The 26,433-nt window shown below is 54.9% G+C and overlaps 1 protein-coding gene across 1 annotated transcript; it reads left to right on the top strand.

The window, feature by feature from the left end:
• Window positions 1–4,522: 4,522 nt before the first annotated feature.
• LOC147110007 (fish-egg lectin-like) lies at window positions 4,523–15,438 on the top strand. The gene is made up of 4 exons (XM_086002453.1): window positions 4,523–4,571; window positions 11,001–11,228; window positions 11,831–12,170; window positions 15,265–15,438. Exons 1-4 carry the CDS (start codon window positions 4,523–4,525, stop codon window positions 15,404–15,406), a joined length of 759 nt encoding a protein of 252 aa, XP_085858579.1. The 3' UTR covers window positions 15,407–15,438.
• Window positions 15,439–26,433: the final 10,995 nt, after the last annotated feature.

Below are 26,433 nucleotides of genomic sequence, written 5' to 3'. Positions count from 1 at the left end.
GGCTGGTCCAAGTTGGCGGCTAATTTGGAGAGGGGAGGACCAGAATGACGCCATCTTATTGTTGCGGTGAGGCCTGCGGACTCTGACCCAAACGGAGATTGAGATGTTGGGCGCCTTGGCCCTCTTCCACTGGTCGAAGCGGAGTTTCATCTTCTCCTGCTGTCCAGCGACTGTGGCTTGAGCCGGTGGAGCAGGGCTCTGAGCTAGTGAGGGGCGGAGCCTGCCAAGGGGCAGCATGAGCTCACGGCCTAGCATGAGGGATGCGGGTGAGACCCCTGTAGTGGAATGCTGGGAGGCTCTGTCGTGCAGCAGTGTGTGGAGGAGGGCCTTGTCAAATGCACACCCCTGGGATAGGTGTGCTCTGAGGCCATTTTTTAGTGTCTGGTTAAAACGCTCCACCCCCCCATTTGACTCGGGGTGGTGCGTACGTGACGGATGCCCTTGCTCTCAAGGTAAGAGGAGAGTTCCGAAGAGACCATTTGGGGGCCATTGTCTGTGGTGATGGCCTTTGGATGCCCCCAGCGGGAGAAGAGGGACTCAAGGATATCAATGATGACCCGAGAGGTGACGGAGCCCACGGCAGTGACCTCTGGCCATTTTGAGTGCAGGTCATAGGTCACCACTAGGAACCGTTGATGGTGGGGGACACCATGGATCTCCCCGCAGACGTCCAGCTGCAGGTGCTCCCAGGGCTGAGAGGGCCAGGCAAGGGGTTGCAGGGGTGGAGGAGCTTGGTGGCCAGTCTTGCCACTTACAAGGCAGGCTGCACAGTCCTTGACCAGGGCCTCGATTTCCCTGTCGATACCCGGCCACCACACTAGGTCTCGGCATCGTTGTTTGAGCTTCACTATGCCCAAGTGGCCCTCATGCGCCATGGATAAAACACGCGCACGAAGAGCACTTGGGACCACAGTGCAGAGCCCACGTGCAACACAGGAGTAATTCCAGCAGGAGAGCTCCTCTTAACTCTGGAGTAGGCAGACAGTTCCTCAGGCACCTTGCGAGGCCAGCCATCTCTGATGAAGGTGCACAGCTGGGAGAGGGCCGGATCCTGTTCAGAGGCCTCTTTGAGCTCCTGGAGAGAGACTGTGGTTTGGAGAGGCATGTGCAGCATCTGGACGATATCCTGTTCCACATGGTCAGACCCGACGAGTGGGGCTGGGGCAGAGACAGTGCGGGAGAGCAGATCTGCAACAACATTGTCACGTCCTGGTGTGAACTGGAGACTGAAATTGTATTGGCGGAGGCGGTCAGACCAGCGGTGTAGACGCAGTGGTCTGTGGCCCGTGCCGGATGTCGACATCAGGGCAGTGAGAGCCTGGTGATCAGTTCGCAGGGTGAAGGCACGGCCATACGTGTACAGGTGCCACCGCTCACATGCCCAGACGCACGCCAGCGCCTCACGCTCGCCTACTGAGAACTTCTGTTCGGTGGGGCTGAGGGCTCGGGAGGCAAAGGCGATTGGTTTCTCCACTCCATTCTGTATCTGCGATAACACCGCCCCCACAGCTGCAGCGGACGCGTCGCAGGTGACGAGGGTGGGGCTGGCGACGTCAAAGTGAGCCAACACTGGAGGCGACGTGAGCTGCGATTTGAGGAGGCGAGCAGCTTCCGTACAGGCTTGTGACCACAGCCAGGGCTCAGCCTTTCGCAGGAGCTGGCGCAGTGGGGCTGTGGTGGCTGAGTACTGGGGCAAAAACTTCAGGTAGTACCCAGTCATGCCAAGGAAGGAGGCAACCTGTGCTGCAGAGCTGGGTTCTGGGATGCTGTGAATGGCATCCACGTTTGACTGGAGTGGGGATATACCATCAGCCGACAACCAAAACCCCACAAATTCGATCTCTGAAACAGCAAAGACACACTTTTCGCCATTCAGTGTGAGCTTGTGTTTTGCTAGAGCCGTGAAAACTCTGCGAAGGCTTTCGTCGTGAGTGGAGGTCGAGGGCCCATGCACGACGATGTCATCCAGGTAGATGGCCACCCCAGGAATGCCCGCGAGCACAGAGGACATTACCTTTTGGAAGCAGCTGGGTGCAGAGCTAAGTCCAAATGGCATCCTGGTGTACCGAAAGACGCCAGCATGTGTCACAAAAGCAGTGAGGTCCCTGCTGCTGGGGTGGAGGGGAACCTGTAGATAGCCCTGTCGAAGGTCCAGTTTCGAGAACAGGATGGAACCATAGAACTGCGCTGTGAGTTCCTCTGACGTGGGCAGTGGATATTTGTCAGGGATTACGGCCTTATTCACTGCTCGAAGATCGACACAGACGCGTAGACCACCTGACTTTTTCGTTGCGACCACCAGGTTGGAGGCCCATGGGGAGGCATCAACTGGTTCGATGATGCCAGCTTCCAGTAGCTGCTTTAGTTCAGCTGTGACCCCGTCACGGAGAGCAAGCGGGATGCGGCGCAGTGGCTGAATGACAGGGGTAACGGTGGAGTCAACCATGGGCTGGTGGGTGAAGGCAGTCAGGCAGCCCAGACCCTCGAAGAGTGCTGGCCATGTTTGGCGCCACAGTGAGGCGACGTGCAGAATCGCAGACCTGCCGGTGTCAAAGAGAGAAAAACCCAGGTCAGTGAAAAGATCCAGTCCCATCAGGTTAGCTCCTTGGCGTGCCACATGAAAACAAAAATCTGGCAAAACTTTTGTTCTATCGCGTACAGTGAGGTTGACTGAGCCCACTAGTCCAATTTTCGAATTACCATACCCGCAAAGGGCAGTGGAGGGCGCAGAGAGTGGCAGGGAGCTGAAAAAGCGTTTGAACGTGTCCACATTCAGCAGTGAGACGCTGGCACCGGTATCCAATAACAGAGGGATGCACACATCATTCAGGTTAATTGTGCATGACTCGAAAGCCACTACTGGCCCAGAGCTCACGTTGTGAATTATAGGCCAACTGCTTGAGGACTGAGAGTGTTCATCTGTAGCAACAGGGGCAGAGCGGCAGACCTTGGCAAAGTGATTTTGTTTTCCACAATTGCGACAGGCTTGGCCGCGCGCGGGGCAATTCTGCGCTCTGGTAGCATGTGAACGAGATCCGCAGTTTCCACACCGTTGCCGCGGTAGCACATGTTGCTGCCGTCGCGTGAGCATTACCGTGTCAGGGCTGTCGGGGCCGAGGGCGCCGTCACTGGGTGTGTGTGCTAGTTTCGCTGCACATTCGGCTGCAGATTCCACTTGAAAGGCAATGTTGACTGCCTGTGACAACGACAGATCGTCGGACTCGAGTAATAGTCTTTCACGCACTCTCACGATGTTGGTGTGCTCTATTAGTTGATCACGCACCATCTCATCTTGTAGCGCACTGAACTTGCACGAGCTAGCTAACCCCCTCAAATTAGCCACGTATTGATGCACTGACTCGCCGGGAAGTTGGTGACGCTGTCTAAAAATGAATCGCCGCAGGAGGGCACTTTGTGGGGCAGAGAAGTGTGTGCTTAACAGAGCCACAGCCACATCATATGTTTGAATTGAGTCTGCTGTGCATAATGTCCCAAGAACACGCTGGCCCTCCGCTCCCAAGCAATGGGATAACAGTGCCTTTTTCTGAGCCGTACTCACAGTTTCTAGTCCAAGAGCAATGAGGTAGGTTTCAAAGGACTGTAACCAGCGAACCCATGGGATCGGGGGCTCACCTGGTAGTACAAGGAAGGGAGGAGGATGTGGAAGAGAGATTTCAGCCATCCTTGTCACCAAATGTTGCGTTTGCAAAGATAATCCAGAGACCGTTAGCAGAGTTCAGTTCATGCTGCTTTTATAATGGCTGCCATACACACACACTTCCAGGCACAAGCAATCGAATACCTATACACAATACAATGATAACAGCGCTATCAAACTCTATGTGCTCAGGCCAAGGCAATCGAGTACCTATCACCAATGTCAGACATAACAGGTTGAGTGATAAATATTGGACCCAGGACACTGGGGAGAAATCCTCTGCTCTTCTTCGAAATAGTGGCTGTGGGATCAGACGTGGCCTTGGCTTAACACCTCACCTGAAAGACGGCACCTCTGACAGTGCAGCACTCCCCTAGTGCTGACGCTGGAGTGTCGGCCTAGATTAGGTGCTCAAATCCCTGGACATAAGGACAGAAGAATTAGGAGCAGGAGTCGGCCATTCGGCCCCTCGAGCTTGCTCCACCATTCAGTAAGATCGTGGCTGATCATCGACCTCAACTCCACTTTCCCACCCGATCTCCATATCCCTTGATTCCCCTAGAGTCCAAAAATCTAATCGATCTCAGCTTTGAATATACTCAATGACTGAGCATTCACAGCCCTCTGGGGTAGAGAATTCCAAAGATTCACAGCCCTCGGAGTGAAGAAATTCCTCCTCATCTCGGTCCCAAATGGCCGAGCCCTTATCCTTAGACTGCGACTCCTAGACAACGATTGGATGCGATTGCAGTGAGTGTTTGTCCAGCCACTAATCAATGTTGCCATTTTGTAAACGCCTGCCGGCTCGTGCTGGGATATTGCGCTGTGGAAGGTTCCTCACCACACACTTGACACCAGAAGACAATGCAAGCTCACGTCTTTCTGCTGCTGGCCCTCTCGGGAGGCTCCTTGGGTGAGTGCTACTCTTAACTGATCTCTGGTAACCGGGTGTCGTGGATTGCGAGCTCTGATATTGAAGGGGATTCACAGTCTGGTGAAAGAGTTTCCACTTTGAGGGCAATCGGAGATCCGGGCACATATTGTGGCCAAAAACTGCACACGGGTTGTGTGGTTTCTAGACCTAGAGGAGATGTTTCCACTTGTGTGGGGCGAGACCAGAACTAGGGGCCATCAATATAAGACAGTCACTAATAAATCCAATCGGAAATTCAGGAGAAACTTCTTTACCCAGAGAGTGGTGAGAATGGGGAACTCGCTACCACAGGGAGTGGTTGAGGCGAAGAGCAGAGAAGCGTTCAAGGGGAAGCACATGAGGGAGAATGGTAAAGAGGGAGATGCTGACGGGAGGAGATGAAGAGGGGTGGGAGGAGGCTGGTATTGATGGGGTGAGATGAAGAGAGGTGGGAGGAGGCTGGTGTTGATGGGGTGAGATGAAGAGGGGTGGGAGGAGGCTGGTGTTGACTGCGTGAGATGAAGAGGGGTGGGAGGAGGCTGGTGTGGATGGGGTGAGATGAAGAGGGGTGGGAGGAGGCTGGTGTTGATGAGGTGAGATGAAGAGGGGTGGGAGGAGGCTGGTGTTGATGGGGTGAGATGAAGAGGGGTGGGAGGAGGCTGGTGTTGATGGGGTGAGATGAAAAGGGGTGGGAGGAGGCTGGTGTTGATGGGTTGAGATGAAGAGGGGTGGGAGGAGGCTGGTGTTGATGGGGTGAGATGAAGAGGGGTGGGAGGAGGCTGGTGTTGCTGGGGTGAGATGAAGAGGGGTGGGAGGGGGCTGGTGTGGATGGGGTGAGATGAAGAGGGGTGGGAGGAGGCTGGTGTGGATGGGTTGAGATGAAGAGGGGTGGGAGGAGGCTGGAGTTGATGGGGTGAGATGAAGAGAGGTGGGAGGAGGCTGGTGTGGGTGGGTGAGATGAAGAAGGGTGGGAGGCGGCTGGTGTGGATGGGTTGAGTTGAAGAGGGGTGGGAGGAGGCTGGTGTGGACGGGGTGAGATGAAGATGGGTGGGAGGAGGCTGGTGTGGATGGGGTGAGATGAAGAGGGGTGGGAGGAGGCTGGTGTGGATGGGTTGAGATGAAGAGGGGTGGGAGGAGGCTGGTTTGGATGGGGTGAGATGAAGAGGGGTTGGAGGAGGCTGGTGTGGATGGGGTGAGGTGAAGAGGGGTGGGAGGAGGCTGGTGTGGATGGGTTGAGATGAAGAGGGGTGGGAGGAGGCTGGTGTGGACGGGGTGAGATGAAGAGGGGTGGGAGGAGGCTGGTGTGGATGGGTTGAGATGAAGAGGGGTGGGAGGAGACTGGTGTTGATGGGGTGAGATAAAGAAGGGTGGGAGGAGGCTGGTGTTGATGGGGTGAGATGAAGAGGGGTGGGAGGAGACTGGTGTTGATGGGGTGAGATGAAGAGGGGTGGGAGGAGGCTGGTGTTGACGGGGTGAGATGAAGAGAGGTGGGAGGAGGCTGGTGTTGATGGTGTGAGATGAAGAGGGGCGGGAGGAGGCTGGTGTTGATGGGGGGAGATGAAGAGGGGTGGGAGGAGGCTGGTGTAGATGGTGTGAGATGAAGAGGGGTGGGAGGAGGCTGGTGTTGATGGGGTGAGATGAAGAGGGGTGGGAGGAGGCTGGTGTTGATGAGGTGAGATGACGAGGGGTGGGAGGAGGCTGGTGTTGATGAGGTGAGATGAAGAGGGGTGGGAGGAGGCTGGTGTTGATGGGGTGAGATGAAGAGGGGTGGGAGGAGGCTGGTGTTGATGGGGTGAGATGAAGAGGGGTGGGAGGAGGCTGGTGTTGATGGGGTGAGATGAAGAGGGGTGGGAGGAGGCTGGTGTTGATGGGGTGAGATGAAGAGGGGTGGGAGGAGGCTGGTGTTGATGGGGTGAGATGAAGAGGGGTGGAAGGAGGCTGGTGTGGATGGGGTGAGATGAAGAGGGGTGGGAGGAGGCTGGTGTGGATGGGTTGAGATGAAGAGGGGTGGGAGGAGGCTGGTGTTGATGGGGTGAGATGAAGAGAGGTGGGAGGAAGCTGGTGTGGATGGGGTGAGATGAAGAGAGGTGGGAGGAGGCTGGTGTGGATGGGTTGAGATGAAGAGGGGTGGGAGGAGGCTGGTGTTGATGGGGTGAGATTAAGAGGGGTGGGAGGAGGCTGGTGTGGATGGGGTGAGATTAAGAGGGGTGGGAGGAGGCTGGTGTGGATGGGTTGAGATGAAGAGGGGTGGGAGGAGGCTGGTGTTGATGGGGTGAGATGAAGAGGGGCGGGAGGAGGCTGGTGTTGACGGGGTGAGATGAAGAGGGGTGGGAGGAGGCTCGAGTGGATGGGTTGAGATGAAGAGGGGTGGGAGGAGGCTGGTGTTGATGGGTTGAGATGAAGAGGGGTGGGAGGAGGCTGGTGTGGATGGGTTGAGATGAAGAGGGGTGGGAGGAGGCTGGCGTGGATGGGTTGAGATGAAAGGGGGTGGGAGGAGGCTGGTGTTGAAGGGGTGAGATGAAGAGGGGTGGGAGGAGGCTGGTGTGGATGGGGTGAGATGAAGAGGGGTGGGAGGAGGCTGGTGTTGACGGGGTGAGATTAAGAGGGGTGGGAGGAGGCTGGTGTGGATGGGATGAGATGAGGAGGGGTGGGAGGGGGCTCGTGTTGATGGGGTGAGATGAAGAGGGGTGGGAGGAGGCTGGTGTTGATGGGGTGAGATGAAGAGGAGTGGGAGGAGGCTGGTGTTGATGGGGTGAGATGAAGAGGGGTGGGAGGAGGCTGGTGTTGATGGGGTGAGATGAAGAGGGGTGTGAGGAGGCTGGTGTTGATGGGGTGAAATGAAGAGGGGTGGGAGGAGGCTGTTGTTGATGGGGTGAGATGAAGAGGGGTGGGAGGAGGCTGGTGTGGATGGGGTGAGATGAAGTGGGGTGGGAGGAGGCTGGTGTTGATGGGGTGAGATGAAGGGGGTGGGAGGAGGCTGGTGTTGATGGAGTGAGATGAGGTGGGGTGGGAGGAGGCTGGTGACGGGGTGAGATGAAGAGGGGTGGGAGGAGGCTGGTGTTGATGGGGTGAGATGAAGAGGGGTGGGAGGAGGCTGGTGTTGATGGGGTGAGATGAAGAGGGGTGGGAGGAGGCTGGTGTTGACGGGGTGAGATGAAGGGGGGTGGGAGGAGGCTGGTGTTGATGGGGTGAGATGAAGGGGGGTGGGAGGAGGCTGGTGACGGGGTGAGATGAAGAGGGGTGGGAGGAGGCTGGTTTTGATGGGGTGAGATGAAGGGGGGTGGGAGGAGGCTGGTGTTGATGGGGTGAGATGAAGGGGGGTGGGAGGAGGCTGGTGACGGGGTGAGATGAAGAGGGGTGGGAGGAGGCTGGTTTTGATGGGGTGAGATGAAGGGGGGTGGCAGGAGGCTGGTGTTGATGGGGTGAGATGAAGAGGGGTGGGAGGAGGCTGGCGTTGATGGGGTGAGATGAAGAGGGGTGGGAGGAGGCTGGTGTGGATGGGGTGAGATGAAGTGGGGTGGGAGGAGGCTGGTGTTGATGGGGTGAGATGAAGGGGGTGGGAGGAGGCAGGTGTTGATGGAGTGAGATGAGGTGGGGTGGGAGGAGGCTGGTGACGGGGTGCGATGAAGAGGGGTGGGAGGAGGCTGGTGTTGATGGGGTGAGATGAAGAGGGGTGGTAGGAGGCTGGTGTTGATGAGGTGAGATGACGAGGGGTGGGAGGAGGCTGGTGTTGATGAGGTGAGATGAAGAGGGGTGGGAGGAGGCTGGTGTTGATGGGGTGAGATGAAGAGGGGTGGGAGGAGGCTGGTGTTGATGGGGTGAGATGAAGAGGGGTGGGAGGAGGCTGGTGTTGATGGGGTGAGATGAAGAGGGGTGGGAGGAGGCTGGTGTTGATGGGGTGAGATGAAGAGGGGTGGGAGGAGGCTGGTGTTGATGGGGTGAGATGAAGAGGGGTGGAAGGAGGCTGGTGTGGATGGGGTGAGATGAAGAGGGGTGGGAGGAGGCTGGTGTGGATGGGTTGAGATGAAGAGGGGTGGGAGGAGGCTGGTGTTGATGGGGTGAGATGAAGAGAGGTGGGAGGAAGCTGGTGTGGATGGGGTGAGATGAAGAGAGGTGGGAGGAGGCTGGTGTGGATGGGTTGAGATGAAGAGGGGCGGGAGGAGGCTGGTGCTGATGGGGTGAGATTAAGAGGGGTGGGAGGAGGCTGGTGTGGATGGGGTGAGATTAAGAGGGGTGGGAGGAGGCTGGTGTGGATGGGTTGAGATGAAGAGGGGTGGGAGGAGGCTGGTGTTGATGGGGTGAGATGAAGAGGGGCGGGAGGAGGCTGGTGTTGACGGGGTGAGATGAAGAGGGGTGGGAGGAGGCTCGAGTGGATGGGTTGAGATGAAGAGGGGTGGGAGGAGGCTGGTGTTGATGGGTTGAGATGAAGAGGGGTGGGAGGAGGCTGGTGTGGATGGGTTGAGATGAAGGGGGGTGGGAGGAGGCTGGTGTTGAAGGGGTGAGATGAAGAGTGGTGGGAGGAGGCTGGTGTGGATGGGGTGAGATGAAGAGGGGTGGGAGGAGGCTGGTGTTGACGGGGTGAGATTAAGAGGGGTGGGAGGAGGCTGGTGTGGATGGGATGAGATGAGGAGGGGTGGGAGGGGGCTCGTGTTGATGGGGTGAGATGAAGAGGGGTGGGAGGAGGCTGGTGTTGATGGGGTGAGATGAAGAGGAGTGGGAGGAGGCTGGTGTTGATGGGGTGAGATGAAGAGGGGTGGGAGGAGGCTGGTGTTGATGGGGTGAGATGAAGAGGGGTGGGAGGAGGCTGGTGTTGATGGGGTGAGATGAAGAGGGGTGGGAGGAGGCTGTTGTTGATGGGGTGAGATGAAGAGGGGTGGGAGGAGGCTGGTGTGGATGGGGTGAGATGAAGTGGGGTGGGAGGAGGCTGGTGTTGATGGGGTGAGATGAAGGGGGTGGGAGGAGGCTGGTGTTGATGGAGTGAGATGAGGTGGGGTGGGAGGAGGCTGGTGACGGGGTGAGATGAAGAGGGGTGGGAGGAGGCTGGTGTTGATGGGGTGAGATGAAGAGGGGTGGGAGGAGGCTGGTGTTGATGGGGTGAGATGAAGAGGGGTGGGAGGAGGCTGGTGTTGACGGGGTGAGATGAAGGGGGGTGGGAGGAGGCTGGTGTTGATGGGGTGAGATGAAGGGGGGTGGGAGGAGGCTGGTGACGGGGTGAGATGAAGAGGGGTGGGAGGAGGCTGGTTTTGATGGGGTGAGATGAAGGGGGGTGGGAGGAGGCTGGTGTTGATGGGGTGAGATGAAGAGGGGTGGGAGGAGGCTGGTGTTGATGGGGTGAGATGAAGAGGGGTGGGAGGAGGCTGGTTTTGATGGGGTGAGATGAAGAGGGGTGGGAGGAGGCTGGTGCTGATGGGGTGAGATGAAGAGGGGCGGGAGGAGGCTGGTGTTGATACGGTGAGATGAAGAGGGGTGGGAGGGGGCTGGTGTGGATGGGGTGAGATGAAGTGGGGTGGGAGGAGGCTGGTGTTGATGGGGTGAGATGAAGGGGGTGGGAGGAGGCTGGTGTTGATGGAGTGAGATGAGGTGGGGTGGGAGGAGGCTGGTGACGGGGTGAGATGAAGAGGGGTGGGAGGAGGCTGGTGTTGATGGGGTGAGATGAAGAGGGGTGGGAGGAGGCTGGTGTTGACGGGGTGAGATGAAGGGGGGTGGGAGGAGGCTGGTGTTGGTGAGGTGAGATGAAGAGGGGTGGGAGGAGGCTGGTGTTGGTGAGGTGAGATGAAGAGGGGTGGGAGGAGGCTGGTGTTGATGGAGTGAGATGAGGTGGGGTGGGAGGAGTCTGGTGTTGATGGGGTGAGATGAAGGGGGGTGGGAGGAGGCTGGTGATAGGGTGAGGTGAAGAGGGGTGGGAGGAGGCTGGTGTTGATGGGGTGAGATGAAGAGGGGTGGGAGGAGGCTGGTGTTGATGGGGTGAGATGAAGAGGGGTGGGAGGAGGCTGGTGATGGGGTGAGATGAAGAGGGGTGGGAGGAGGCTGGTGTTGATGGGGTGAGATGAAGAGGGGTGGGAGGAGGCTGGTGTTGATGGGCTGAGATGAAGAGGGGTGGGAGGAGGCTGGTGACGGGGTGAGATGAAGAGGGGTGGGAGGAGGCTGGTGTTGATGGGGTGAGATGAAGAGGGGTGGGAGGAGGCTGGTGTTGACGGGGTGTGATGAAGGGGGGTGGGAGGAGGCTGGTGTTGATGGGGTGAAATGAAGAGGGGTGGGAGGAGGCTGGTGTTGATGGGGTGAAATGAAGAGGGTTGGGAGGAATCTCGGGTGGAGCACAACCACCGGCACGGACCAGTTGGGACGAATGGCCTGTTTCTGTGCCGTAAATACTTTGCAGATGATTTGTGATCCTAAATTTCTCAGGTAGGACATCTCTTTCTCTTCCAGCCCTGGTCTGCCGTCGGATAGAGGGAAAACTCAAGCAAATCGATGCTGGGAATGGGCAGGTCTTCGGAGTGAATGATGACGGAATGATTTTCACCAGACACGGAGACACCTGGCAGGTCGTTCCCGGGCATCTTGCGCACGTGACCGTGGGCCCCGCTGGAGTTTGGGGAGTCGATGACAATTACTCCGTTTATAGAATGCTGGGCGGATCCTGGGCGATCATGGCTGGTAAGGAAACCCAACATCTGGAAGTTACTGAGATCCAATGAACAAAAAACGTGGAGACTTCAGATCTTTTAGATTTGCAATTCCATTCGCCAACATATATTTTTCTTTTTACGAAGCCGCTGTTTCTTTTGAGTACACGTCGCTTGGGGTGAGGCACAATGGTGCAAGACGGTTTCTTGGCTTGGGAGTAACGTGGGTTTAAGAGAAATATTGGTGTCATCAATCCCTCTCAGAATCTTAGACATGTCAATGAGATAAGATTCTTTCCCCATAGCCCTGCACATTTATTCCCTTCTGGTATTTATCCAATTCCATTTTGAAAGTTACCATTGAATCTGCTTCCACCGCCCTTTCAGGCAGCGTATTCCAGGTCACAACAACTCGCTGTGTAAGAAAGATTCTCCCTCATCTCCCCTCTGGTTCTTTTGCCAAATATCTTCAATCTGTGTCCTCTGGTCACCGACCCATCTGCCAGTGGAAACTCAAACAAAACCCGTCATGATTTTGAACACCTCAATTAAATCTCCCCTTAACCTTCTCTGCTCCAAGGAGAACAACCCCAGGTCATGACTTGATGTCCAACTTATTCTCTTTCTCAACAGGCCAGCTCAAGCAGATTGATGCCGGCGGAGATCGCTTTGTGAGCGGAGTTAACATGTATGACAACATCTACTGTGTCAAACAGCATGAGGCGATTAATGCTGCCTCTTATGACAGCCCTGTCTACAACAATTTGGACGGTAGATTGAAATATTACTCCTGCGGGCCAGAAGGGTGCTGGGGGGTCAATTCAAACAATGACATCTATTTCCGATCTGGTGTGACCCCAAGTGAATGCGTTGGGACAAATTGGGTGCACGTCGCTGGCAAACTCGCAATGATCGAAGTTGGGACAGATGGGAGTGTCTACGGAGTAAATGCTGGTGGCCAGCTCTATCGCAGGTACGGTTCCAGGCTTCGCACAACATCTCGCACTTATACAGCACCTTTAATGCAGTAAAGTGCCCCAAGGCGCTTCACAGGAGAGTTAATCAGGAAAAATTATAACCCCGAGCCACATAAGGAGGGTTTAGGGCAGGTGACCAGAAGCTCGGTCAAAGAGGCCAGTTTTAAGGAGCGTCTTAGAGGGAGAGAGAGGCGGAGAGATTTAGGGAGGGAATTCCAGATCTCGGGGCCCAGGCGGCTGAAGGCACGGCCGCCAATGGTGGAGTGATGGCAAGAGGCCAGAATTAGATCACGGAGGGTGGTAGGGGATGGAGGAGGTTACAGAGATAGGGAGGAGGGGGTGAGGAGGCGATGGAGGGATTTGAACACAAGGATGAGAATGTTAAAAATGAGGTATTGCCAGACCGGGAGCCAATGTAGGTGAGCGAGCACAGGGGGGGATGGGTGAATGGGATTCGGTGCGAGTTAGGACACGGGGCAGTGAGCACAGGGGGCGATGGGTGAGCGGGACTGGGTGCGAGTTAGGACACGGGGCAGTGAGCACAGGGGGCGATGGCTGAACGGGACTCGGAGCGAGTTAGGACACGGGGCAGTGAGCACAGGGGGCGATGGGTGAACGGGACTCGGTGCGAGTTAGGACACGGGGCGGTGAGCACAGGGGGCGATGGGTGAACGGGACTCGGAGCGAGTTAGGACACGGGGCAGTGAGCACAGGGGGGGATGGGTGAATGGGACTCCGTGCGAGTTAGGACACGGGGCAGTGAGCACAGGGGGGGATGGGTGAATGGGACTCCGTGCGAGTTAGGACACGGGGCAGTGAGCACAGGGGGGGATGGGTGAATGGGACTCGGTGCGAGTTAGGACACGGGGCAGTGAGCACAGGGGGCGATGGGTGAACGGGATTCGGTGCGAGTTACGACACGGGGCAGTGAGCACAGGGGGCGATGTGTGAACGGGACTGGGTGCGAGTTAGGACACGGGGCGGTGAGCACAGGGGGCGATGGGTGAACGGGACTCGGAGCGAGTTAGGACACGGGGCACTGAGCGCAGGGGGGGATGGGTGAATGGGACTCGGCGCGAGTTAGGACACGGGGCAGTGAGCACAGGGGGCGATGGGTGAACGGGACTGGGTGCGAGTTAGGACACGGGGCGGTGAGCACAGGGGGCGATGGGTGAACGGGACTCGGTGCGAGTTAGGACACGGGGCGGTGAGCACGGGGCGATGGGTGAACGGGACTGGGTGCGAGTTAGGACACGGGGCGGTGAGCACAGGGGGCGATGGGTGAATGGGACTCGGTGCGAGTTAGGACACGGGGCAGTGAGCACAGGGGGCGATGGGTGAACGGGACTGGGTGCGAGTTAGGACACGGGGCAGTGAGCACAGGGGGCGATGGGTTAACGGGACTGGGTGCGAGTTAGGACACGGGGCGGTGAGCACAGGGGGCGATGGGTGAACGGGACTCGGAGCGAGTTAGGACACGGGGCACTGAGCACAGAGGGGGATGGGTGAATGGGACTCGGCGCGAGTTAGGACACGGGGCAGTGAGCACAGGGGGCGATGGGTGAACGGGACTGGGTGCGAGTTAGGACACGGGGCAGTGAGCACAGGGGGCGATGGGTGAACGGGACTCGGTGCGAGTTAGGACACGGGTCAGTGAGCTCAGGGGGCGATGGGTGAACGGGACTGGGTGCGAGTTAGGACACGGGGCAGTGAGCACAGTGGACGATGGGTGAACGGGACTCGGTGCGAGTTAGGACACGGGGCAGTGAGCACAGGGGGCGATGGGTGAACGGGACTGGGTGCGCGTTAGGACACGGGGCGGTGAGCACAGGGGGCGACGGGTGAACGGGACTCAGTGCGAGTTAGGACACGGGGCAGTGAGCACAGGGGGCGATGGGTGAACGGGACTCGGTGCGAGTTAGGACACGGGGCAGTGAGCACAGGGGGCGATGGGTGAACGGGACTCGGTGCGAGTTAGGACACGGGGCAGTGAGCACAGGGGGCGATGGGTGAACGGGACTTGGTGTGAGTTAGGACACGGGGCAGTGAGCACAGGGGACGATGGGTGAACGGGACTCGGTGGGAGTTAGGACACGGGGCAGTGAGCACAGGGGGCGATGTGTGAACGGGACTCGGTACGAGTTAGGACACGGGGCAGTGAGCACAGGGGACGATGGGTGAACGGGACTCGGTGCGAGTTAGGACACAGGGCAGTGAGCACAGGGGGCGATGGGTGAACGGGACTGGGTGCGCGTTAGGACACGGGGCGGTGAGCACAGGGGGCGACGGGGTGAACGGGACTCAGTGCGAGTTAGGACATGGGGCAGTGAGCACAGGGGGCGATGGGTGAACGGGACTCGGTGCGAGTTAGGACACGGGGCAGTGAGCACAGGGGGCGATGGGTGAACGGGACTCGGTGCGAGTTAGGACACGGGGCAGTGAGCACAGGGGGCGATGGGTGAACGGGACTTGGTGTGAGTTAGGACACGGGGCAGTGAGCACAGGGGACGATGGGTGAACGGGACTCGGTGGGAGTTAGGACACGGGGCAGTGAGCACAGGGGGCGATGTGTGAACGGGACTCGGTACGAGTTAGGACACGGGGCAGTGAGCACAGGGGACGATGGGTGAACGGGACTCGGTGCGAGTTAGGACACAGGGCAGTGAGCACAGGGGGCGATGGGTGAACGGGACTCGGTGCGAGTTAGGACACGGGGCAGTGAGCACAGGGGGCGATGGGTGAACGGGATTGGGTGTGAGTTAGGGCACGGGGCAGTGAGCACAGGGGGCGATGGGTGAACGGGACTCGGTGCGAGTTAGGACAAGGGGCAGTGAGCACAGGGGGCGATGGGTGAACGGGATTGGGTGTGAGTTAGGGCACGGGGCAGTGAGCACAGGGGGCGATGGGTGAACGGGACTCGGTGCGAGTTAGGACAAGGGGCAGTGAGCACAGGGGGCGATGGGTGAACGGGACTCGGTGCAAGTTAGGACACAGTGCAGCAGAGTTTTGTTTACGGAGGGTGGAAGCTGGACGGCCGGCCGGGAGAACGTCTGGAACAGCGTTGTTCAATCTGGTGTTTTCATTTTACAGAGACGGGATCAGCAATACTTCATCAACTGGGACAGTTTGGACCAACATCAACATCGGCAGAATTGCGTTCAAGCATGTGACCACAGATTTGGGACAGCTCTGGCTGATTGCCAAAGACGGGGATCTCATTCAGTGCCAATAGCGCAAAGAAGAAATCGTGATAGATAATCACTGCCAATAAAATCCATTGCATCAAAGATATGGATAACGTTTTCATTGTGAACACGCACTTGCTTTCTTTATATCTCTGTCGTCAGGTCATTTTTCAGACACACACTTTATATCCAATGATGATGTGCAAGGCCTCAAAGCTAGGAAGGCCCGACATCGAATATTCACCCTTCAGAACCATCTCTGGCAGCCGATCGCTGAGATTATGAGGAATGGGCAGGCATTTCAATCTTCGGGACACAACTCGAACCTCAAACCCAGCAAAGGTCTGGGACTGCCATCGCAGTGTGTCAAACACTCCCAGGGCAGGTACAGCACGGGTTAGATACAGAGTAAAGCTCCCTCTACACTGTCCCATCAAACACTCCCAGGGCAGGTACAGCCCGGGTTAGATACAGAGTAAAGCTCCCTCGACACTGTCCCATCAAACACTCCCAGGGCAGGTACAGCACGGGTTAGATACAGAGTAAAGCTCCCTCTACACTGTCCCATCAAACACTCCCAGGGCAGGTACAGCCCGGGTTAGATACAGAGTAAAGCTCCCTCGACACTGTCCCATCAAACACTCCCAGGGCAGGTACAGCACGGGTTAGATACAGAGTAAAGCTCCCTCTACACTGTCCCATCAAACACTCCCAGGGCAGGTACAGCACGGGTTACATACAGAGTAAAGCTCCCTGCACACTGTCCCATCAAACACTCCCAGGGCAGGTACAGCACGGGTTAGATACAGAGTAAAGCTCCCTCTACACTGTCCCATCAAACACTCCCAGGGCAGGTACAGCACGGGTTAGATACAGAGTAAAGCTCCCTCTACACTGTCCCATCAAACACTCCCAGGGCAGGGAGGGAAAGTAGTGAGTGAGGAGGACATAAGAAACCTGCAAGGGGACATAGACAGGCTAAGTAAGTGGGCAGAGATTTGGCAGATGGAATACAATACTGGAAAGTGTGAGGTTATGCACTTTGGCAGGAAAAATCGTAGAGCAAGTTATTATCTTAATGGCAGGAAACTGGAAAGTACTGAAGTACAAAGGGATCTGGGGGTCCTGGTGCACAAAACTCAAAAGGTTAGTATGCAGGTGCAGCAAGTGATTAAGAAGGCCAATGGAATGTTGGCTTTCATTGCTAGGGGGATAGAATATAAAAATAGGGAGGTATTGCTTCAGTTGTACAAGGTATTGGTGAGACCGCACCTGGAATACTGCGTACAGTTTTGGTGTCCATACTTAAGACATACTTGCTCTCGAGTCAGTACAAAGAAGGTTCACTCGGTTAATCCCGGGGATGAGGGGATGGACATATGAGGAGAGGTTGAGTAGATTGGGACTCTACTCATTGGAGTTCAGAAGAATGAGAGGCGATCTTATTGAAACATATAAGATTGTGAAGGGGTTGGATCGGGTGGATGCGGGGAGGATGTTCCCGATGATGGGTGAAACTAGAACTAGGGGGCATAGTCTTAGAATAAGGGGCTGCTCTTTCAAAACTGAGATGAGGAGGAACTACTTCACTCAGAGGGTGGTAGGTCCATGGAATATGCTGCCCCAAAAAGCTGTAGAAGCTACATCATTACATAAATTTAAAACAGAAATAGACAGTTTCCTAGAAGTAAAGGGAATAAAGGGTTAAGGGAAGCAGGCAGGAATTTGGACATGAGTCCAGGTTCGGATCGGTCATGGCCCTGTGGGTAGTGGAGCGGGCCCAGGGGCCGTATAGCCTGATCCTGCTCCTTTTTTGTGTGTCTAATTCTGTAAGATTCAGGAGATGGTTCTGTGATAGTAGATTGACGGTTCGGATCAGATCAGCCATGATCTTATTGAATGGCGGAGCAGGCTCGAGGGGCCGATTGGCCTACTCCTGCACCTATTTCTTATGTTCTTATGTACACTGTCCCATCAAACACTCCCAGGGCAGGTACAGCACGGGTTAGATACAGAGTAAAGCTCCCTCTACACTGTCCCATCAAACGCTCCCAGGGCAGGTACAGCACGGGTTCGATACAGAGTAAAGCTCCCTCTACACTGGCCCATCAAACACTGCCAGGGCAGGTACAGCACGGGTTAGATACAGAGTAAAGCTCCTTCTACACTGTCCCATCAAACACACCCAGAGCAGGTACAGCACGGGTTAGATACAGAGTAAAGCTCCCTCTACACAGTCCCATCAAACACTCCCAGGGCAGGTACAGCACGGGTTAGATACAGAGTGAAGCTCCCTCTACACTGTCCCATCAAACACTCCCAGGGCAGGTACAGCACGCATTAGATACAGAGTAAAGCTCCCTCTACACTGTCCCATCAAACACACCCAGAGCAGGTACAGCACGGGTTAGATACAGAGTAAAGCTCCATCTACACTGTGCCATCAAACACTCCCAGGGCAGGTATAGCATGGGTTACATACAGAGTAAATCTTCCTCAACACTGTCCCATCAAACATTCCCAGGGCAGCTACAGCACGGGTTAGATACAGAGTAAAGCTCCCTCTACACAGTCCCATCAAACACTCCCAGGGCAGGTACAGCACGGGTTAGATACAGAGTAAAGCTCCCTCTATACTGTCCAGTCAAACACTCCCAGGGCAGGTACAGCACCGGGTTAGATACAGAGTAATGCTCCCTCTACACTGTCCCATCAAAACCTCCCAGGGCAGGTACAGCACGCATTAGATACAGAGTAAAGCTCCCTCTACACTGTCCCATCAAACACTCCCAGAGCAGGTACAGCACGGGTTAGATACAGAGTAAAGCTCCCTCTACGCTGTCCCATCAAACACTCCCAGGGGAGGTACAGCACGGGTTAGATACAGAGTAAAGCTCCCTCTACACTGTCCCATCAAACACTCCCAGGGCAGGTACAGCACAGGTTAGATACAGAGTGAAGCTCCCTCTACACTGTCCCATCAAACACTCCCAGGGCAGGTACAGCACGGGTTAGATACAGAGTAAGGCTCCCTCTAAACTGTCCCATAAAACACTCCCAGGGCAGGTACAGCATGGGTTAGATAGAGAGTAAAGCTCCCTCTAAACTGTCCCATCAAACACTCCCAGGGCAGTTACAGCACAGGTTAGGTACAGAGTAAAGCTCCCCCTACACTGTCCCATCAAACACTCCCAGGGCAGGTACAGCACGGGTTAGATACAGAGTAAAGCTCCCTCTACACTGTCCCATTAAACACTCCCAGGGCAGGTACAGCACAGGTTAGATAGAGAGTAAAGCTCACTCTACACTGGCCCATCAAACACTGCCAGGGCAGGTACATAACGGGGTTAGATACAGAGTAAAGCTCCCTCTACACTGGCCCATCAAACACTGCCATTGCAGGTACAGCACGGGTTAGATACAGAGTAAAGCTCCCTCTACACTGTCCCATCAAAACCTCCCAGGGCAGGTACACCACACGTTAGATACAGAGTAAAGCTCCCTCTACACTGTCCCATCAAACACTCCCAGGGCAGGTACAGCACGAGTTAAATACAGAGTAGAGCTCCCTCTACACTGTCCCATCAAACACTCCCAGGGCAGGTACAGCACGGGTTAGATATAGAGTAAAGCTCCCTCTACGCTGTCCCATCAAACACTCCCAGGGCAGGTACAGTACAGGTTAGATACAGAGTAAAGCTCCCTCCATACTGTCCCATCAAACACTCCCAGGGCTGATAAAGCACGGGTTAGATACAGAGTAAAGCTCCCTCTACACTGTCGAATCAAACACTCCCAGGGCAGGTACAGCACGGGTTAGATACAGAGTAAACCTCCTTCTACACTGTCCCATCAAACACTCCCAGGGCAGGTACAGCACGGGTTAGATACAGAGTAAAGCTCCCTGTACACTGTCCAATCAAACACTCCCAGGGCAGGTACAGCACGGGTTAGATACAGAGTAAAGCTCCCTCTGCACTGTCCCATCAAACACTCCCAGGGCAGGTACAGCACGGGTTAGATACAGAGTAAAGCTCCCTCTACACTGTCCCATCAAACACTCCCAGGGCAAGTAAAGCACGGTGTTTATTCTGCCCTTGCAGCGCGTTCCCATGCAGAGGTAGACAGGTAGCTAACAACTTGATATCTTCCCATAAAAATCACAAGGCTTCACTTTTCTTGTAAAACTTTACTGAAAGATTCTTATTGTGAAACTGAAATACAACACAGAAATGGAAGCACACATTAGTATACAAGCACATAACTGATATGCATACACAAATTTAGGTACGCCTGAGCAACACAGTACATTTGGCATGTAAATTACCAAACACGTGGGAACACAGCTTACTGTGAATATACATTTAGCAAACTGGAAGGCATTCTCTTTAAATTAGCCCTGTACATAGTGCATCAAAATACAGCTACTAGTTAACCAGCTAGACAGAGAGCGAGCACTTCACGGCTAGCTGTGTAAGTTTGCTTACAGAGAAAAGTTACAAACTAAACATTTTCTGCAAAATATAGTGTACACTAATCATCTATAACATTCTCAAGTACTTACAGACAAATAATATCCAAGACTCAAGCGTGGCAACAATATAACTTCCCAGACCATGTGTAGCTGTAGGTCTGTGATATACAGTAGTTTACTTTACTGCACTTACTGTGCTTTACGGCACTTTACTGCGCTTGTACTGCAGTTGCTAGGTACCAAATATCCACTAGGTGGCGGCACACAATGGGAATCAACCCAACTTACTCAAACCCCTGAATTAACTGGAAAACTAACATAAATTGCTAAAGAAAGACAGCACACTCCCCGCTTGGTACAATTCCATTGTACCACTACAGATACAAAATAAACCTAAAGAAAACGTCCTTTGGCTGCAAACATACTCAGAATCCTTTCTCTAGGTTTCTTCAGAAAGGAGGACTACGATCTCTGAGACTGGCCTCAGAAACACTTTGACAGTACCCTCCTTGACAATCTTCACCTCCACCTTGCGGACCCTCTTGTCACTGCTCGGCAGAGTTTTGACAACCAGTCTCACTGGCCATTCATTTCTGTGTGCTTGGCTGTCTTTCAGCAAGACAACATCTCCCACTTTGACATTTGGCTTGTCTTCTGTCCAATTCCTACGGCTCTGTAGGGTGGACAAATACTCTCCTTTCCATCTCTTCCAAAAAGTGTCGGCAAGACACTGGACTTGCTTCGAAATAACAACAGAAAATGCTGGAAAAACTCAGCAAGTCAGGCAACATCCGTGGAGAGAAATTTGAGTTGACGTTTCGGGTTTGACCCTTCTTCAAAACTGGAGAGAAAAGGAACTAGATCGAAGGCAGGGCTGCGATCGGACAAAAGAATAAAAGAACCAAAAGAAGTAAAAGAGATTAGAAGCTAGACGAGATGGTAATAGGCTGTGATTAGGTGTAAAGTGTACTGGCAGGGCAAAAGATAGCTGCCAGGTGTGAGAGAGAAACAAAAGGAAAGGGGGGGGGAAAGGAAAGGAGTGGAAAAATATAAGTGAAAATGAAATAGGGGCCGAGGTTATGATCTGAAATTGTTGAACTCAATATTGAGACCGGAAGGCTGCAGAGTGCCTAATCGGAAGATGAGGTGCTGTTCCTCGAGTTTACGTTGAGCTTCCGTGGAACAGTACAAGAGGCCAAGGACGGTGAGGTCCGAGTGGGAATGGAGCGGTGAATTGAAATGACAGGCGACCGGAAGCTCAGGGTCACCCTTACGGACTGAACGGAGGTGTTCCGCAAAGCGGTCACCCAATCTGCGTTTGGTCTCCCCAATGTAGAGGAGACCGCATCGTGAGCAGCGAATACAGTATACTAGATTGCGAGAAGTACAAGTAAATCGCTGTTTCACCTGGAAGGGGTGTTTGGGGCCCTGGACAGTGGGGAGGGGGGAGGTATAGGGGCAGGTGTTACATCTCCTCCGCTTGCACGGGAAGGTGCCAGGCGAAGGGGAAGGGCTGTTTGGGGTGATAGAGGAGTGGACTAGGGTGTCTCGGAGAGAGCGGTCCCTGCGGAATGCTGAAAGGGGAGGGGAGGGGAAGATACGTTTGGTGGTGGGATCACTTTGGAGGTAGCGGAAATGCCGGAGGATGATCCGTTGAATGTGGAGGCTGGTGGGGTGAAAGGTGAGGACAAGGGGAACCCTATCGTGGTTCCGGGAGGGAGGGGCAGGGGTGAGGGCAGAGGTGCGGGAGATAGAACTGACACGGTCGAGGGCGGTGTCAACCACGGTAGAGGGGAATCCTCGGTTGCGGAAAAAGGAAGACATGTCTGAAGCACTGGTGTGGAAGGTGGCATCGTCGGAGCAGATACGGCGGAGGCGGAGAAACTGGGAGAATGGAATAGAGTCCTTACAGGAAGCGGGGTGGGAGGAAGTGTAGTCCAGGTAGCTGTGGGAGTCAGTGGGCTTGTAGTAAATATTGGTCGATAACCTATCCCCAGAGATGGAGACGGAGAAGTCGAGGAAGGGAAGGGAAGAGTCAGAGATGGACCATGTGAAGGTGAGGGAAGGGTGGAAATTGGAGGCAAAGTGAATGAAATTGTCAAGTTCGGGGCGAGAGCAGGAAACGGCACCGATACAGTCATCAATGTATCGGAAAAAGAGGTGAGGGAGGGGACCCGAGTAGGACTGGAACAAAGATTGTTCCACATAGCCCACGAAAAGGCAGGCATAGCTAGGATCGCAAGCTTCATCAACTCTTGGACACCAACGCCCCTCCGGAACCTTCTTCCCCTTCACTTTCCTCTGACCCCCCTTCTCCCAATCTCACCCCCTGCCGTGTGTTCACTATCCCCTCTGACCTTCCACTCTCTGACCCTGAACGATCAGTCCTCAGCAAAGGCCTGAGCTTCATCCCCTTACGCCCCCACCTCAATGAATTTCGAGCTCGGCACGATGCTGAGCTCTTTTTCCGCCGCCTTCGTCTCCGTGCCCACTTCTTTGGCCAGGAGTCCTCCCCCCGCACAACTGACCCTTTCTCCCGCTTGCAGAATTCCCATTCTACCTGGACCCCTCCCCCTGGCCTCTTACCCTCTCTAGATCTTTTCATCGCTAACTGCCGCCGTGACATCGGCCGTCTCCATTTCTCTGCTCCCCTCACTCACTCCAACCTCCCTCCCTCTGAACTTGCAGCACTCCATTCTCTTAGATCCAACCCTGACATTGTCATTAAACCTGCTGACAAGGGTGGTGCTGTTGTTGTTTGGCGTACTGACCTCTACCTAGCGGAAGCTGAACGCCAACTCTCCGACACCTGCTCCTACCTCCACCTGGACCATGACCCCACTACCGAACATCAAACCACCGTTTCCAAGACTGTCACTGACCTCATCTCCTCTGGAGATCTTCCCCCCGCTGCCACCAACCTCATAGTTCCCCAACCCCGCACAGCCCGCTTCTACCTCCTTCCCAAGATCCACAAACAGGACTGCCCTGGTAGACCCATCGTTTCAGCCTGTTCTTGCCCCACGGAACTTATCTCTTCCTATCTTGACTCTATCTTTTCTCCCCTTGTCCAGTCTCTTCCCACCTACATCCGCGACTCTTCGGACGCCCTCCGCCACTTTAACAGTTTCCAGTTTCCTGGCCCCAACCGCTTCCTTTTCACCATGGACGTACAATCCCTCTACACCTCCATCCCCCACCCGGATGGCCTGAGGGCACTCCGCTTCTTCCTTGAACAGAGGCTCGTCCAGTCCCCATCCACCACCACCCTCCTCCGCTTGGCTGAACTTGTTCTCACATTGAACAACTTCTCCTTTAACTCCACTCATTTCCTCCAAATCAAAGGTGTTGCCATGGGTACCCGCATGGGTCCTAGCTATGCCTGCCTTTTCGTGGGCTATGTGGAACAATCTTTGTTCCAGTCCTACTCGGGTCCCCTCCCTCACCTCTTTTTCCGATACATTGATGACTGTATCGGTGCCGTTTCCTGCTCTCGCCCCGAACTTGACAATTTCATTCACTTTGCCTCCAATTTCCACCCTTCCCTCACCTTCACATGGTCCATCTCTGACTCTTCCCTTCCCTTCCTCGACTTCTCCGTCTCCATCTCTGGGGATAGGTTATCGACCAATATTTACTACAAGCCCACTGACTCCCACAGCTACCTGGACTACACTTCCTCCCACCCCGCTTCCTGTAAGGACTCTATTCCATTCTCCCAGTTTCTCCGCCTCCGCCGTATCTGCTCCGACGATGCCACCTTCCACACCAGTGCTTCAGACATGTCTTCCTTTTTCCGCAACCGAGGATTCCCCTCTACCGTGGTTGACACCGCCCTCGACCGTGTCAGTTCTATCTCCCGCACCTCTGCCCTCACCCCTGCCCCTCCCTCCCGGAACCACGATAGGGTTCCCCTTGTCCTCACCTTTCACCCCACCAGCCTCCACATTCAACGGATCATCCTCCGGCATTTCCGCTACCTCCAAAGTGATCCCACCACCAAACGTATCTTCCCCTCCCCTCCCCTTTCAGCATTCCGCAGGGACCGCTCTCTCCGAGACACCCTAGTCCACTCCTCTATCACCCCAAACAGCCCTTCCCCTTCGCCTGGCACCTTCCCGTGCAAGCGGAGGAGATGTAACACCTGCCCCTATACCTCCCCCCTCCCCACTGTCCAGGGCCCCAAACACCCCTTCCAGGTAAAACAGCGATTTACTTGTACTTCTCGCAATCTAGTATACTGTATTCGCTGCTCACGATGCGGTCTCCTCTACATTGGGGAGACCAAACGCAGATTGGGTGACCGCTTTGCGGAACACCTCCGTTCAGTCCGTAAGGGTGACCCTGAGCTTCCGGTCGCCTGTCATTTCAATTCACCGCTCCATTCCCACTCGGACCTCACCGTCCTTGGCCTCTTGTACTGTTCCACGGAAGCTCAACGTAAACTCGAGGAACAGCACCTCATCTTCCGATTAGGCACTCTGCAGCCTTCCGGTCTCAATATTGAGTTCAACAATTTCAGATCATAACCTCGGCCCCTATTTCATTTTCACTTATATTTTTCCACTCCTTTCCTTTCCCCCCCCCCTTTCCTTTTGTTTCTCTCTCACACCTGGCAGCTATCTTTTGCCCTGCCAGTACACTTTACACCTAATCACAGCCTATTACCATCTCGTCTAGCTTCTAATCTCTTTTACTTCTTTTGGTTCTTTTATTCTTTTGTCCGATCGCAGCCCTGCCTTCGATCTAGTTCCTTTTCTCTCCAGTTTTGAAGAAGGGTCAAACCCGAAACGTCAACTCAAATTTCTCTCCACGGATGTTGCCTGACTTGCTGAGTTTTTCCAGCATTTTCTGTTGTTATTTCGGATTTCCAACATCTGCAGTATTTTGCTATCGTACTAGTGTTTGGTTCACTGCCACACCTCTTCTAGGAATGCCTACCTTGAAGAAGTTCTGCTCTTCTCTGCGACGGGATCTCCGTTTGGCTCTTCAACCTTGTTCATCTTCATTACTTTCAGTTTCCCTTCTCGTGTTTGATCAGGTATCTGCCAAGACTCGGTTTCACAGCCACATCATTTTCCTCAGCAACTGTCTCCGGTTCCGACTTACTCCACGTGGATTCCAACTAAACTTCCACCCTTCGTGCTTCGGATCCACCCAGGATTACAAATATCTCCAAGATATTCATCGTTCCTCGAACTACTGCTCTCGCCGCATCCTGAGATCCACGCTCAACGCCATGCGGCGCCACATGAACACACTCGACTTCTCTCTTCAGCAACACCGGCGCACTCTATCTCAAAGCTGTCCGGGTCCTCAGTTCCACTTCATCCTTCGACTCATCCGACGCTTCAACAAAAAACTTTTCTTCTTCCTTTCCGATGTCAAGGATCGCAAGCTTCATCAACTCTTGGACACCAACGCCCCTCCGGAACCTTCTTCCCCTTCACTTTCCTCTGACCCCCCTTCTCCCAATCTCACCCCCTGCCGTGTGTTCACTATCCCCTCTGACCTTCCACTCTCTGACCCTGAACGATCAGTCCTCAGCAAAGGCCTGAGCTTCATCCCCTTACGCCCCCACCTCAATGAATTTCGAGCTCGGCACGATGCTGAGCTCTTTTTCCGCCGCCTTCGTCTCCGTGCCCACTTCTTTGGCCAGGAGTCCTCCCCCCGCACAACTGACCCTTTCTCCCGCTTGCAGAATTCCCATTCTACCTGGACCCCTCCCCCTGGCCTCTTACCCTCTCTAGATCTTTTCATCGCTAACTGCCGCCGTGACATCGGCCGTCTCCATTTCTCTGCTCCCCTCACTCACTCCAACCTCCCTCCCTCTGAACTTGCAGCACTCCATTCTCTTAGATCCAACCCTGACATTGTCATTAAACCTGCTGACAAGGGTGGTGCTGTTGTTGTTTGGCGTACTGACCTCTACCTAGCGGAAGCTGAACGCCAACTCTCCGACACCTGCTCCTACCTCCACCTGGACCATGACCCCACTACCGAACATCAAACCACCGTTTCCAAGACTGTCACTGACCTCATCTCCTCTGGAGATCTTCCCCCCGCTGCCACCAACCTCATAGTTCCCCAACCCCGCACAGCCCGCTTCTACCTCCTTCCCAAGATCCACAAACAGGACTGCCCTGGTAGACCCATCGTTTCAGCCTGTTCTTGCCCCACGGAACTTATCTCTTCCTATCTTGACTCTATCTTTTCTCCCCTTGTCCAGTCTCTTCCCACCTACATCCGCGACTCTTCGGACGCCCTCCGCCACTTTAACAGTTTCCAGTTTCCTGGCCCCAACCGCTTCCTTTTCACCATGGACGTACAATCCCTCTACACCTCCATCCCCCACCCGGATGGCCTGAGGGCACTCCGCTTCTTCCTTGAACAGAGGCTCGTCCAGTCCCCATCCACCACCACCCTCCTCCGCTTGGCTGAACTTGTTCTCACATTGAACAACTTCTCCTTTAACTCCACTCATTTCCTCCAAATCAAAGGTGTTGCCATGGGTACCCGCATGGGTCCTAGCTATGCCTGCCTTTTCGTGGGCTATGTGGAACAATCTTTGTTCCAGTCCTACTCGGGTCCCCTCCCTCA

This window comes from Somniosus microcephalus, chromosome 12, assembly GCF_052327205.1.
Source record: "Somniosus microcephalus isolate GS21.2 chromosome 12, FLI_Smic_1.0, whole genome shotgun sequence".
NCBI classification, from domain to species: domain Eukaryota; kingdom Metazoa; phylum Chordata; class Chondrichthyes; order Squaliformes; family Somniosidae; genus Somniosus; species Somniosus microcephalus.
This window is presented reverse-complemented; position numbering and strand designations above follow the sequence as displayed.